Below are 15,259 nucleotides of genomic sequence, written 5' to 3'. Positions count from 1 at the left end.
GTAGACATGAAATCTCCACAAACAGCAGTGAAGACAGTGTTGATTATAGACACAGTCTGATAAAATCTCCACAAACCACTTGCCAGTGCTCCACAAACACTTTGGGCCCACAAACCATCATTGAAGAAACCCTGCTCTACAGTGTTGGAAATCTCTGCCACCAAGTGACAAGGCTCACTAAACTGCAAACAATTTATCGTATCATACAGTCATACAGTGTTGGAAATCTCCAAAACAGCAGTCTTAGTGTTGGAAATCTCCACAAACAGCAGCCTTTGTTGGAAATCTCCAAGAATAAACAGCAGTCTTAGTGTTGGAAATGATCCACAAACAGCAGCCTTAGTGTTGGAAATCTAAAACAAGCACAGTATATGGAGGGGGATTTTGAATGACCCATTTATCAAATGTTCCACCAACATCTCCACAACCAGCTGACTTCAACAGTGTTGGAAATCTCCACCAAACAGCAGTCTTAGTGTTGGAAATCTCCACAAACAGCAGTCTTAGTGTTGGAAATCTCCACAAACAGCAGTCTTAGTGTTGGAAATCTCCACAAACAGCAGTCTTAGACAGTGTTGGAAATCTCCACAAACAGTGGTCGTAGACAGTGTTGGCCATGTAGTACATCAAACCACAGCTTTGTCAAGAATGACTCCATCCCTCCACTGTCTCCTGGATGACCTCTCAGCCCTGCCCACTGATGTGGTAGTGACCCGGAAGTTACTTCAACCTGGGATCACTGGCTAGCTCAGAACAACAGTAAGCCCTCACCTACGCTGACATTAACAAGAAGTCAAGGAACACTCTCAATCTGCAGACGATCATTTCATTCCAGGAAGACAAATAATCTGAACGACTATCAGACACAGCCCAGCTTGACCATGACTCATTGCAGAGAGCCAACAGAAGAGGGTGTAAAATATGTTTTCCGGCAGGAAGGAAGAAAGTGGAAGTTAGGTCTTAAATGTCTTGACTGCTGCCACCGGGAACCTGTGAAGAGAGCTGAGAAGACGCAACACCAGATGGAACACATTTCACCAACCACACTAACCCTGGATGCCAACCCAACATGTGTCATAGTTAGGGCCATGTGTTTTGGTTAATCATATCAGAATCCTAAGGATCTCTCAGTCTCAGAGCAGCATAGCAGGATGTCATTTAGGACAATGCGTTTCCGCTGCCTAACCTTTGCAGAAGGTGAGAGAAAGTGAAGTAGGAAGCTGAATAAAGAGAGACTGAATGAGAACGTAGACTTCACATCAATGACCTGAGGACCAATTTAGCCAGAGTTTCTTTGTGCTGCGACAGATCAGTCCTTTCTCTGAGTGGGGCCTGATGAGTCCTTAAAGGTATGGAAGGAGGAGAGGAGGAGAGGTAGAGAGGAGGAGATGAAGAGAGGAGGAGAGGTAGAGAGGAGGAGCGATAGAGAGGAGGAGAGGTAGAGAGGAGGAGAGGAGGAGAGGGAGGAGATGGAGGAGAGGAGGAGAGTTAGAGAGGAGGAGAGGAGGAGGAGGAGAGGAAGAGAGGAGAGGTAGAGAGGAGAGGTAGAGAGGAGGAGAGGAAGAGAGGAGAGAGGAGAGAGAGAGGAGAGGAAGAGGTAGAGAGGAGAGGAGAGAGAGGAGGGAGGAGGAAGAGATGTAGAGAGGAGGAGAGGTAGGAGGAGGAGGAGGAGGTAGAGAGGAGGAGAGGAAGAGGAGGAGATGTAGAGAGGAGGAGAGGTACAGTGGAGGGTAGAGAGGAGGAGAGGTAGAGAGGAGAGAGGAGGAGAAGTAGATATGTAGGAGGAGAGGTAGAGAGGAGAGGAGAGTAGAGAGGAGAGGAGGAGAGAGAGAGGAGGAGAGGTGAGGGAGGAGAGGTAGAGGTAGGAGAGGAGAGGAGAGGTAGAGAGGTAGAGAGGAGGAGAGGTAGAGAGGAGGAGAGAGGAGGAGAGGGAGAGGAGAGAGAGAGGAGAGGAGGAGAGGAGGAGAGGTAGAGAGGAGGAGAGGAGGAGAGGTAGAGAGGAGAGGTAGAGAGGTGGAGAGGAGGAGAGGAGGAGAGGTAGAGAGGAAGAGAGGAGGAGAGGAAGAAAACACTTGACAAAACGTCTGTTCTCCGAGTCTCAGCCTCATCACCATGTGTCCCCCTGGATTTGAGTACAGACGTATGCTGGGATTCAAGCAAACCTGCAATGTGAAAAGTAGTATTGTTCATCTGCTACAAATGGTCTTTCTTTCTTTTAGGTGAATGACCGCCAAGACGTGGTTAAGTTAATAAGAGTAGTTTTCGACATGTCCAAAGACACTTGATGCAAATGTCTCTATGAGGGGATTATGACATTTTTTCCGACAGGTTGAACCACACTTTCAATGTTTGAGAAAATATATATTTTTGTTGTTCTTTTTGGGGGGGTTTGATGAGAAGTACATGGAACTTGTTTTACATTTGTTAATTCCTGCAGCAAGATCACATGAACCCACCACAGTGAGGTGGATATTTTTCCTCTTGAGGGACAATCTTGGACAACAGGCTAATGTGTCCAGTTAGGAGAATAACAACAATGGCTTCCTTTCCTTGTGCTGAGTTCTTCCCAGAGGGTCCTTCTCCCTGTCCTTCAAACACAACTCCAGATTACTGTTTGCTCCTGCTCTATCCCTCTGTACTGACCAAAGACCCAGACATCCTGCTCTGTCCCTCTGTACTGACCAAAGACCCAGACATCCTGCTCTGTCCCTCTGTACTGACCAAAGACCCAGACATCCTGCTCTATCCCTCTGTACTGACCAAAGACCCAGACATCCTGCTCTGTCCCTCTGTACTGACCAAAGACCCAGACATCCTGCTCTGTCCCTCTGTACTGACCAAAGACCCAGACATCCTGTCCTGTCCCTCTGTACTGACCAAAGACCCAGACATCCTGCTCTGTCCCTCTGTACTGACCAAAGACCCAGACATCCTGCTCTGTCCCTCTGTACTGACCAAAGACCCAGACATCCTGCTCTGTCCCTCTGTACTGACCAAAGACCCAGACATCCTGTCCTGTCCCTCTGTACTGACCAAAGACCCAGACATCCTGCTCTGTCCCTCTGTACTGACCAAAGACCCAGACATCCTGCTCTGTCCCTCTGTACTGACCAAAGACCCAGACATCCTGTCCTGTCCCTCTGTACTGACCAAAGACCCAGACATCCTGCTCTGTCCCTCTGTAATGACCAAAGACCCAGACATCCTGCTCTGTCCCTCTGTACTGACCAAAGACCCAGACATCCTGCTCTGTCCCTCTGTACTGACCAAAGACCCAGACATCCTGTCCTGTCCCTCTGTACTGACCAAAGACCCAGACATCCTGCTCTGTCCCTCTGTACTGACCAAAGACCCAGACATCCTGTCCTGTCCCTCTGTGCTGACCAAAGACCCAGACATCCTGTCCTGTCCCTTTGTACTGACCAAAGACCCAGACATCCTGCTCTGTCCCTCTGTACTGACCAAAGACCCAGACATCCTGTCCTGTCCCTCTGTACTGACCAAAGACCCAGACATCCTGTCCTGTCCCTCTGTACTGACCAAAGACCCAGACATCCTGTCCTGTCCCTTTGTACTGACCAAAGACCCAGACATCCTGTCCTGTCCCTCTGTACTGACCAAAGACCCAGACATCCTGTCCTGTCCCTCTGTAATGACCAAAGACCCAGACATCCTGCTCTGTCCCTCTGTGCTGACCAAAGACCCAGACATCCTGTCCTGTCCCTCTGTACTGACCAAAGACCCAGACATCCTGTCCTGTCCCTCTGTAATGACCAAAGACCCAGACATCCTGCTCTGTCCCTCTGTACTGACCAAAGACCCAGACATCCTGTCCTGTCCCTCTGTACTGACCAAAGACCCAGACATCCTGCTCTGTCCCTCTGTACTGACCAAAGACCCAGACATCCTGTCCTGTCCCTCTGTAATGACCAAAGACCCAGACATCCTGCTCTGTCCCTCTGTACTGACCAAAGACCCAGACATCCTGTCCTGTCCCTCTGTACTGACCAAAGACCCAGACATCCTGTCCTGTCCCTCTGTACTGACCAAAGACCCAGACATCCTGTCCTGTCCCTCTGTAATGACCAAAGACCCAGATATCCTGCTCTGTCCCTCTGTACTGACCAAAGACCCAGACATCCTGTCCTGTCCCTCTGTACTGACCAAAGACCCAGACATCCTGCTCTGTCCCTCTGTACTGACCAAAGACCCAGACATCCTGTCCTGTCCCTCTGTACTGACCAAAGACCCAGACATCCTGCTCTGTCCCTCTGTACTGACCAACGACCCAGACATCCTGTCCTGTCCCTCTGTACTGACCAAAGACCCAGACATCCTGTCCTGTCCCTTTGTACTGACCAAAGACCCAGACATCCTGCTCTGTCCCTCTGTACTGACCAAAGACCCAGACATCCTGTCCTGTCCCTCTGTAATGACCAAAGACCCAGACATCCTGTCCTGTCCCTCTGTAATGACCAAAGACCCAGACATCCTGTCCTGTCCCTCTGTAATGACCAAAGACCCAGACATCCTGTCCTGTCCCTCTGTAATGACCAAAGACCCAGACATCCTGTCCTGTCCCTCTGTAATGACCAAAGACCCAGACATCCTGTCCTGTCCCTTTGTACTGACCAAAGACCCAGACATCCTGTCTTGTCCCTCTGTAATGACCAAAGACCCAGACATCCTGTCCTGTCCCTCTGTAATGACCAAAGACCCAGACATCCTGTCCTGTCCCTCTGTAATGACCAAAGACCCAGACATCCTGTCCTGTCCCTCTGTAATGACCAAAGACCCAGACATCCTGTCCTGTCCCTCTGTAATGACCAAAGACCCAGACATCCTGTCCTGTCCCTCTGTAATGACCAAAGACCCAGACATCCTGTCTTGTCCCTCTGTACTGACCAAAGACCCAGACATCCTGTCCTGTCCCTCTGTAATGACCAAAGACCCAGACATCCTGTCCTGTCCCCCTGTAATGACCAAAGACCCAGACATCCTGTCCTGTCCCTCTGTACTGACCAAAGACCCAGACATCCTGTCTTGTCCCTCTGTAATGACCAAAGACCCAGACATCCTGTCCTGTCCCTCTGTAATGACCAAAGACCCAGACATCCTGTCCTGTCCCTCTGTAATGACCAAAGACCCAGACATCCTGTCTTGTCCCTCTGTACTGACCAAAGACCCAGACATCCTGTCCTGTCCCTCTGTAATGACCAAAGACCCAGACATCCTGTCCTGTCCCTCTGTAATGACCAAAGACCCAGACATCCTGTCCTGTCCCTCTGTAATGACCAAAGACCCAGACATCCTGTCCTGTCCCTCTGGTCTGTCCTGACGACAGCCTCTGTGTGTGTGTGTGTGTGTGTGTGTGTGTGTGTGTGTGTGTGTGTGTGTGTGTGTGTGTGTGTGTGTGCGTGCGTGTGTGTGTGTGTCTGTGTGTGTGTGTGTGTGTGTGTGTGTGTGTGTGTGTGTGTGTGTGTGTGTGTGTGTGTGTGTGTGTGTGTGTGTGTGTGTGTGTGTGTGTGTGTGTGTGTGTGCACGCGTACATGTGTGTATGTACCCAGGACCAGACAGGGGACTGGAGAAAACATCTGTCTGAATGATGTTCCCTGTCCCTGCCCAGGATGATAATTGGGGTACGGTGGTCAACTTACGTCTATTGCCAGCTTTTCACATTTGCTCTTCCTAATACTCTATATGGATATATGGGCAGCAGGTAGCCTAGTGGTTAGTGCGTTGGGGCCAGTAACCGAAAGGTTGCTAGATCCCCGAGCTGACAAGATAGAAATCTGTCATTCTGCTCCTGCACAAGGCAGTTAACCCACTGTTCCTAGGCTGCCATTGTAAATGAGAATTTGTTCTTAACTGACTTGCTTGGTTCAATTAAAAATAAAAATAACTTGCTACTACGTACATGTGTTGCCCATTTTGGAAAAACCCCTTACTATAACCTTTCTCTCTCCTTTGCCGTCTGACCTTTGATCCCTAGTAAGGTGCTGAAGGAGATCCCTCTGGGGGACCTGCGTCCTAACGAGACAGTCCAGGCATCCCAGGAGGCTCAGCTCCTGTCCCAGCTCCACCACCCAGCCATCATCACTTTCTACAGCAGCTTTCTGCATAGAGACTCCTTCTGCATCATCACTGAGTACTGTGAGGTAGGACTGATGTCTCCAGATCTCTTGGAATCTTTTGTGCTGTTGCAATCTCATCCACAACCTTGAATAATGCATTCATTCTCGAGTTCCCTCTGTCAGCTGGACTGGCATCAGGTCAGAGCATCAACCATGCAGTGAGAAAATATTCTCCGCCATCGGTCCGTTTTCAGTTTCCTCATTTGACCTTGTGCAGGGATCATGTGTACCTTGCCACTGCATTCTCAGGTGTTATTTTCTGTCAGAAACATGTGAAGTGGTTAAAACCTTTACAGGATTGGTGGGTCCCCCTCGGTACGGTTGAGCTAACGTAGGCTAATGTGATTAGCATGAGGTCGTAAGTAACAAGAACATTTCCCAGGACATAGACATATCTGATATTGGCAGAAAGCTTAAATTCTTGTTAATCGAACTGCACTGACCAATTTACAGTAGTTACCTTGCTGTTGTTTGAGTAGAATGCACAGTTATGAACTTGAAAAGTTATTAATAAACCACTTAGGCATATTTGGGCAGTCTTGATACAACATTTTTAACAGAATGCAATGGTTCATTGGATCCGTCTAAAACTTTGCACATACACTGCTGCCATCTAGTGGTCAAAATCTAAATTGTGCCTGGGCTGGAATAATATATTATGGCCTTTCTCTTGCAAAAAGATGATGGTACAGAAAAACAAAAACAAAAAATGTTTTTTTCTTTGTATGATCTTTTACCAGATCTAATTATATTCTCCTTCATTCATTTCACAGTTCCACAAACTTTAAAGTGTTTCCTTTCAAATGGTATCAGGAATATGCATATACATTTGAAGTCGGAAGTTTACAAACACTTAGGTTGGAGTCATTAAAACTTGTTTTTCAACCACTCCACAAATTTCTTGTTAACACACTATAGTTTTGGCAAGTCGGGTAGGACATCTACTTTGTGCATGACACAAGTCACTTTTCCAACAATTGTTTACAGACAGATTATTTCACTTATAATTCATTTTATCACAATTCCAGTGGGTCAGAAGTTTAGTTGTCGTTGCCTCCAATTGACTCAAATGGTGTCAATTAGCCTATCAGAAGCTTCTAAAGCCATGACATCATTTTCTGGAATTTTCCATGCTGTTTAAAGGCTCCTGGCTGACTGCCGGCTCTGGCGGCTCCTGGCTGACTGGCAGCTCTGGCGGCTCAGGACAGACAGGAGACTCTGGCGGCTCAGGACAGACAGGAGACTCTGGCGGCTCAGGACAGACGGGAGACTGGCGGCTCAGGACAGGTTGGAGACTCTGGCAGCTCAGAACAGACGGGAGGAGCCAGCCAGGAGCCTCCAGAGCCGTCAGCCAGCCAGGAGCTTCCAGAGCCGTCAGCCAGCCAGGAGCTGCCAGAGCCGCCAGAGTCTCCTGTCTGTCCTGAGCTGCTAGAGCCGTCAGTCAGCCAGGAGCTGCCAGAGCCGTCAGCCAGCAGGAGCTGCCAGAGCCGTCAGTCAGCCAGGCGATGCCAGAATCGCCCTTCACTCCGGCACTGCCGGAGTCTCCCGTCCATTCGGGACCCATGGCTAGGGTCCCCAGTCGGAGGTCATTGGTGAGGGTCGCAGCTCATAAGAGGCCAAGGGGGCGGTTGAGGAGGCGGACAAAAACTGTGGTGAAGTGGGGTCCACGTCCCGTGCCAGAGCCGCCACCGCGGACAGATGCTCACCCAGACCCTCCCCTATAGGGTCAGGTTTTGTGGCCAGAGTCCGCACCTTTTGGGGGGGGGGGGGTACTGTCACGTTCTGACTTTTATTTCCTTTGTTTTGTCTTTATTTAGTATGGTCAGGGCGTGAGTTGGGATAGGCAGTCTATGTGTGTTTTTCTATGTTGGGGTTTTGAGTTCAGGCTATTATGCTTCTCAATCAGAGGCAGGTGTCGTTAGTTTTCTCTGATTGAGAATCATACCTAGGTAGCCTGGGTTTCACTTTTGAGCTGTGGGTGTTTGTTTTCGTGTGAGTGTTTGTTGCCACACGGGACTGTTTCGGTTTCGTTCACGTTTATTGTTTTGTAGTGTTCAGTTTATGTCTATAAATAAACATTAAGGACACTTACCACGCTGTGCATTGGTCCTCCGATCCTTCTCGCTACTCCTCCTCAGAAGAGGAGGAAGAATGCCGTTACAAACGGACCTTGTGAAGATGCTGGAGGAAACAGGTACAAAAGTATCTATATCCACAGTTAAACGAGTCCTTGTATTGACGTAACCTGAAAGGCCGCTCAGCAAGGAAGAAGCCACTGCTCCAAAACCACCATATAAAATCCAGACTACGGTTTGCAACTGCACATGAGGACAAAGATCGTACTTTTTGGAGAAATGTCCTCTGGTCTGATGAAACAAAGATAGAAGTGTTTGACCATAATGACCATCATTATGTTTGGAGGAAATATAGGGAAGCTTGCAAGCCGAAGAACATCATCCCAACCGTGAGGCACGGGGGTGGCAGCATCTTGTTGTGGGGGTGCTTTGCTGCAGGAGGGACTGGTGCACTTCACAAAATAGATGGCTTCATGAGGCAGTAAAATTATGTGGATATATTGAGGCAACATCTCGAGACATCAGTCAGGAAGCTAAAGCTTGGTCGCAAATGGGTCTTCCAAATGAACAATGACCCCAAGCATACTTCCAAAGCTGTGGCAAAATGGCATAAGGACAACAAAGTCAAGGTATTGGAGCGGCCATCACAAAGCCCTGACCTCAATCCTATAGAAAATGTGTGGGCAGAACTGAAAAAGCGGGTGCGAGCAAGGAGGCCTACAAACCTGACTCAGTTACACCAGCTCTGTCAGGAGGAATGGGCCAAAATTTACTCAACTTATTGTGGGAAGCTTGGGGAAGGCTACCCGAAACGCTTGACCCAAGTTAAACAGTTTAAAGGCAATGATACCAAATACTAATTGAGTGTATGTGAACGTCTGACCCACTGGGAATGTGATGAAAGAAATAAAAGCTGAAATAAATCATTCTCTCTACTATTATTCTGACATTTCAAATACTTAAAATAAAGTGGTGATCCTAACTGACCAAAGACAGGGAATATTTACTAGCATTCAATGTCAGGAATTGTGAAAATCTGAGTTTAAATGTTTTTGGCTAAGGTGTATGTAACCTTCCGACGTCAACTGTGCTTGGTGTCATGAGCCACAGACAGTTAGACTTGGGTATGTCATTTTAGGGGAATTTTGAAAAAAGGGTCCAATCCTTAACACCTGCCCTTTTCCATAACACAGACTGACCAGGTGAATCCAGGTGAATCCAGGTGAAAGTTAAGATCCCTTGTTGATGTCACTTGTTAAATCCACTTCAATCAGTGTTGATGAAGGGGAGGAGACAGGCTAAATTGTTAAGCTTGGAGACAATTGAGACATGGATTGTCTATTTGTGCAATTCAGGCGGTGAATGGGCAAGAGAATATTTAAGTGTTTTTAAATGTGGTATGGTAGTAGGTGCCTGGTGGGGGTGGTGGGGGTGCAACTCAATATTAGGAAGGTGTTCCTAATGTTTGGTATACTCAGTGTATATTTCAACATAGCATGTCATTGTTATTCAAGGTAGAACAAATGTACAGAATCGTCTACACACACCTTATTCAATACTGCATTATTACAGCATTAAAATTAGGACTATAGCAGGCCACAGATGTATGATCTTAATTTGATCACCATGTTGCAGGAGAACTTTCCAGGAAATGTCAAATGTGTAGTGTGTTTTTAAAAATACTTCTGAAGTTTGTAATTTCCCCTTTGAAATGTCATACTTGATTTTCCTTTATGAAAAATGTATCAACCTCTACAAAAATGTCCATTAATTATAATCACATAATTCACATTTCCTGTTGCTGCAGGATTATTTTCCTGCTGTAGCAAACTGGCTCAAATTAGGATCCTACATGTGTATATGGTTGTTTTGATCCTGTCATGCACTTATCGTGTTATAAATGCATGGCTTCGTGATTTCCTTATATAACACCATGGCTTGGAATCACTCCATACAGCGCTAACATGATTACATGTTCACTGTGGTTCCCTGCACCAGAGCAGCACACCTTTCTCTTCAAACTGTAGCCCTGTAGATATTCCAAGCTAGAGAGAGGTCACAGGGAAATGTCTGAAGTGTCAGAGCATGGAACAAGTGATTGATCTGTGCCCCCTCCTTCTCCGCCCCCTTCTCTCGCTCTCGCTCTCTCCCCGTTTTTCTTTTCATCTTGTCAAAGTGTTTGCTGTATAGATTACAGCAGGTAGGGGTTCTGTCCTTCAGTCTTTCTCCTACTAGATTACAGCTGTAGGGGTCCTGTCCTCCAGTCTTTCTCAAACTAGATTACTGCAGGTAGGGGTCCTGTCCTCCAGTATTTCTCCTACTATAGTAGATTACAGCAGGTAGGGGTTTATTTACCTTTATTTAACCAGGTAGGCTAGTTGAGAACAAGTTCTCATTTGCAACTGCGACCTGGCCAAGATAAAGCATAGCAGTGTGAAAAGACAACAACACAGAGTTAAACATGGAGTAACCAGTTAACAAGTCAATAACACAGTAGAAAAAAAAGAAAAAATAGTCTATACACATTGTGTGCAAAAGGCATGAGGAGGTAGGCGAATAATAACAATTTAGCAGATTAACACTGGAGTGATAAATGATCAGATGGTCATGTACAGGTAGAGATATTGGTGTGCAAAAGAGCAGAAAAGTAAATAAATATAAACAGTATGGGGAAGAGGTAGGTAAAATTGGGTGGGCTATTTACCGATAGACTATGTACAGCTGCAGCGATCGGTTAGCTGCTCAGATAGCAGATGTTTGAAGTTGGTGAGGGAGATAAAGGTCTCCAACTTCAGAGATTTTTGCATTTCGTTCCAGTCACAGGCAGCAGAGAACTGGAACAAAAGGTGGCCAAATGAGGTGTTGGCTTTAGGGATGATCAGTGAGATACACCTGTGCTACGGGTGGGTGTTGCCATCGTGACCAGTGAACTGAGATAAGGCAGAGCTTTACCTAGCATGGACTTGTAGATGACCTGGAGCCAGTGGGTCTGGCGACGAATATGTAGCGAGGGCCAGCCGACGAGAGCATACAGGTCGCAGTGGTGGTTGGTATAAGGTGCTTTAGTAACAAAACGGATGGAACTGTGATAAACTGCATCCAGTTTGCTGAGTAGAGTGTTGGAAGCTATTTTGTAGATGACATCGCCGAAGTCGAGGATCGGTAGCATAGTCAGTTTTACTGGGGTAAGTTTGACGGCGTGAGTGAAGGAGGCTTTGTTGCGGAATAGAAAGCCGACTCTAGATTTGATTTTAGATTGGAGATGTTTGATATGAGTCTGGAAGGAGAGTTTGCAGTCTAGCCAGACACCTAGGTACTTATAGATGTCCACATATTCTAGGTCGGAACCATCCAGGGTGGTGATGCTAGTCGGGCGTGCGGGTGCAGGCAGCGAATGGTTGAAAAGCATGCATTTGGTTTTACTAGCGTTTAAGAGCAGTTGGAGGCCACGGAAGGAGTGTTGTATGGCGTTGAAGCTCGTTTGGAGGTTAGATAGCACAGTGTCCAAGGACGGGCCGGAAGTATACAGAATGGTGTCGTCTGCGTAGAGGTGGATCAGGGAATCGCACGCAGCAAGAGCAACATTGTCACACCCTGGTCGAAATATATTATGTTTGTCTTCATTTATTTGGTCAGGCCAGGGTGTGACATGGGTTTTTTGTGGTGTGTTTTGTCTTGGGGGTGTATAGCATAGTCTATGGCTGCTTGAGGCGGTTCTCAATCAGAGTCAGGTGATTATTGTTGTCTCTGATTGGGAACCATATTTAGGCAGCCATATTCTTTGAGTATTTCATGGGTGATTGTTCCTGTCTCTGTGTTTGTTGTCACCAGATAGGCTGTATAGGTTTTCATGTTTCGTTTGTTGTTTTGTATTTCATGTTTAGTTCATTAAAGAACATGAATAACCACCACGCTGCATTTTGGTCTGCTTCTCCTTCAACAGACGAACGCCGTTACAAACATCATTGATATATACAGAGAAAAGAGTCGGCCCGAGAATTGAACCCTGTGGCACCCCAATAGAGACTGCCAGAGGACAGGACAGCATGCCCTCCGATGTGACACAATGAACTGTCTGCAAAGTAGTTGGTGAACCGGGCAAGGCAGTCATCAGAAAAACCGAGGCTACTGAGTCTGCCGATAAGAATATGGTGATTGACAGAGTCAAAAGCCTTGGCAAGGTCGATGAAGACGGCTGCACAGTACTCTCTTTTATCGATGGCGGTTATGATATCGTTTAGTACCTTGAGCGTGGCTGAGGTGCACCCGTGACCGGCTCAGAAACCAGATTGCACAGCGGAGAAGGTACGGTGGGATTCGAGATGGTCAGTGACCTGTTTGTTGACTTGGCTTTCGAAGACCTTAGATAGGCAGGGCAGGATGGATATAGGTCTGTAACAGTTTGGGTCCAGGGAGTCTCCCCCGTTGAAGAGGGGGATGACTGCGGCAGCTTTCCAATCCTTGGGGATCTCAGACGATATGAAAGAGAGGTTGAACAGGCTGGTAATAGGGGTTGCGACAATGGCGGCGGATAGTTTCAGAAATAGAGGGTCCAGATTGTCAAGACTAGCTGATTTGTACGGGTCCAGGTTTTGCAGCTCTCTCAGAACATCTGCTATCTGGATTTGGGTAAAGGAGAACCTGGGGAGGCTTGGGCGAGTAGCTGCGGAGGGGGGGGAGCTATTGGCCGAGGTTGGAGTAGCCAGGAGGAAGGCATGGCCAGCCGTTGAGAAATGCTTGTTGAAGTTGTAGATGATCATGGATTTATTGGTGGTGACCGTGTTACAGAGCCTCAGTGCAGTGGGCAGCTGGGAGGAGGTGCTCTTGTTCTCCATGGACTTCACAGTGTCCCCGAACTTTTTGGAGTTAGAGCTACAGGATGCAAATTTCTGCCTGAAGAAGCTGGCCTTTGCTTTCCTGACTGACTGCGTGTATTGGTTCCTGACTACAGTAGATTACAGTAGGTAGGGGTCCTGGCTTCCAGTCTTTATCCTACTAGATTACAGCAGGTACGGGTCCTGTCCTCCAGTCTTTCTCCTACTATATTACAGCAGGTAGGGGTCCTGTCCTCTAGTCTTTCTCCTACTACAGTAGATTACAGCAGGTAGGGGTCCTGTCCTCCAGTCTTTATCCTACTACAGTAGATTACAGCAGGTAGGGGTCCTGTCCTCCAGTCTTTCTCCTACTACAGTAGATTACAGCAGTTACGGGTCCTGTTCTCCAGTCTTTATCCTACTAGATTACAGCAGGTAGGGGTCCTGTCCTCTAGTCTTTATCCTACTACAGTAGATTACAGCAGGTAGGGGTCCTGTCCTCCAGTCTTTATCCTACTACAGTAGATTACAGCAGTTACAGGTCCTGTTCTCCAGTCTTTATCCTACTAGATTACAGCAGGTACGGATCCTGTTCTCCAGTCTTTATCCTACTAGATTACAGCAGGTAGGGATCCTGTCCTCCAGTCTTTCTCCTACTACAGTAGATTACAGCAGGTAGAGGTCCAGTTCTCCAGTCTTTATCATACTAGATTACAGCAGGTAGGGGTCCTGTCCTCCAGTCTTTCTCCTATTACAGTAGATTACAGCAGGTAGGGGTCCTGTTCTCCAGTCTTTATCCTACTAGATTACAGCAGGTACAGATCCTGTTCTCCAGTCTTTATCCTACTAGATTACAGCAGGTAGGGATCCTGTCCTCCAGTCTTTCTCCTACTACAGTAGATTACAGCAGGTAGGGGTCCTGTCCTCCAGTCTTTCTCCTACTACAGTAGATTACAGCAGGTAGGGGTCCTGTTCTCCAGTCTTTATCCTACTAGATTACAGCAGGTACAGATCCTGTTCTCCAGTCTTTCTCCTACTACAGTAGATTACAGCAGGTAGGGGTCCTGTTCTCCAGTCTTTCTCCTACTACAGTAGATTACAGCAGTTACGGGTCCTGTTCTCCAGTCTTTCTCCTACTAGATTACAGCAGGTAGGGGTCCTGTTCTCCAGTCTTTCTCCTACTACAGTAGATTACATCAGGTAGGGGTCCTGTTCTCCAGTCTTTATCCTACTAGATTACAGCAGGTAGGGGTCCTGTCCTCCAGTCTTTATCTTACTACAGTAGATTACAGCAGGTAGGGGTCCTGTTCTCCAGTCTTTCTCCTACTACAGTAGATTACAGCAGGTACGGATCCTGTTCTCCAGTCTTTATCCTACTAGATTACAGCAGGTAGGGGTCCTGTCTTCCAGTCTTTCTCAAAAATATATTGGTGTACAAGACACCTGTCTGATTGGCGCCTGTCTGAGTGGACTGATTCATTGTGGAGGCCGTGGGGATGGCACAGTCCATCAGTCTAAGAGATGTGCTACTGAAATTGTGTATGGTTATATTATGTAAGAACCTTGGTGCAACACAAATCAAAATGATATTATTTTATAACAAATCCGCTTTCTTCCACATTGGATAGTGGTTACTGTCCTGAAACACATCAGGTTCTGAAACACATCAGTGTGCTGTTGAATTTGCATTTTTTTCTAGCCCATGTTGCTATGTGCATAATAGCAGAGTTAACCAGCATATTGGCGTTGAGAACAATGTGGCGGAGGCAGCAGCGGAGTTAGGAGGCAAGAAAACTGCCTTAATTGTCTAAGAAAAGTGAGGAGAGAGGAAACTCCAACTTAATTAGGTCTATAATCAACAGCCAAACTGTTAAATGTGCCTGGCTTTGTAAATCTTCCATATATATCTACAGAAATAAAACAGATCCTGCTTCTGTTGTCTGTTTGACTGTTTGTTTAATAGCCTACTGATTCTGTGAGCAATAAGCCTTACGCAACCACATGTCGAAAAACAATTACACAAATTCGTCTGTTTTTAATATTTGCTATGCTGTAATAAGGGCTTTAAACTTTTTTCATTAGACCAGCCTCTCTGGCATCATTTATCATTTATTTCATGTTGTTTACTCTGTTCCAAATTGTCCCCAAAATTAGATTTAGAATAATAAAAAAAAATAAACCTCCTTTTTCCTTGATCTCCTTCTTGTTGTTATTATTACTATTATTATGATGAGCA

At 46.7% G+C, this 15,259-nt stretch overlaps 1 protein-coding gene across 1 annotated transcript in view; it reads left to right on the top strand.

Annotated features, from left to right (window-relative positions):
* nek11 (NIMA-related kinase 11) overlaps positions 1–15,259 on the top strand; it is a 45,090-nt gene that overhangs the window by 13,908 nt on the left and 15,923 nt on the right. The window contains exon 3 of the mRNA XM_064945003.1: positions 5,993–6,158. Within this exon, the coding sequence (XP_064801075.1) occupies positions 5,993–6,158 (166 nt within the window). The remainder of the gene's footprint in view (positions 1–5,992; positions 6,159–15,259) is intronic.

This window comes from Oncorhynchus masou, chromosome 29 (genome assembly GCF_036934945.1).
Source record: "Oncorhynchus masou masou isolate Uvic2021 chromosome 29, UVic_Omas_1.1, whole genome shotgun sequence".
NCBI lineage: Eukaryota > Metazoa > Chordata > Actinopteri > Salmoniformes > Salmonidae > Oncorhynchus > Oncorhynchus masou.
The sequence above is the reverse complement of the archived record's forward strand: the minus strand, read 5'-3'. Positions and strand labels throughout refer to the sequence as shown.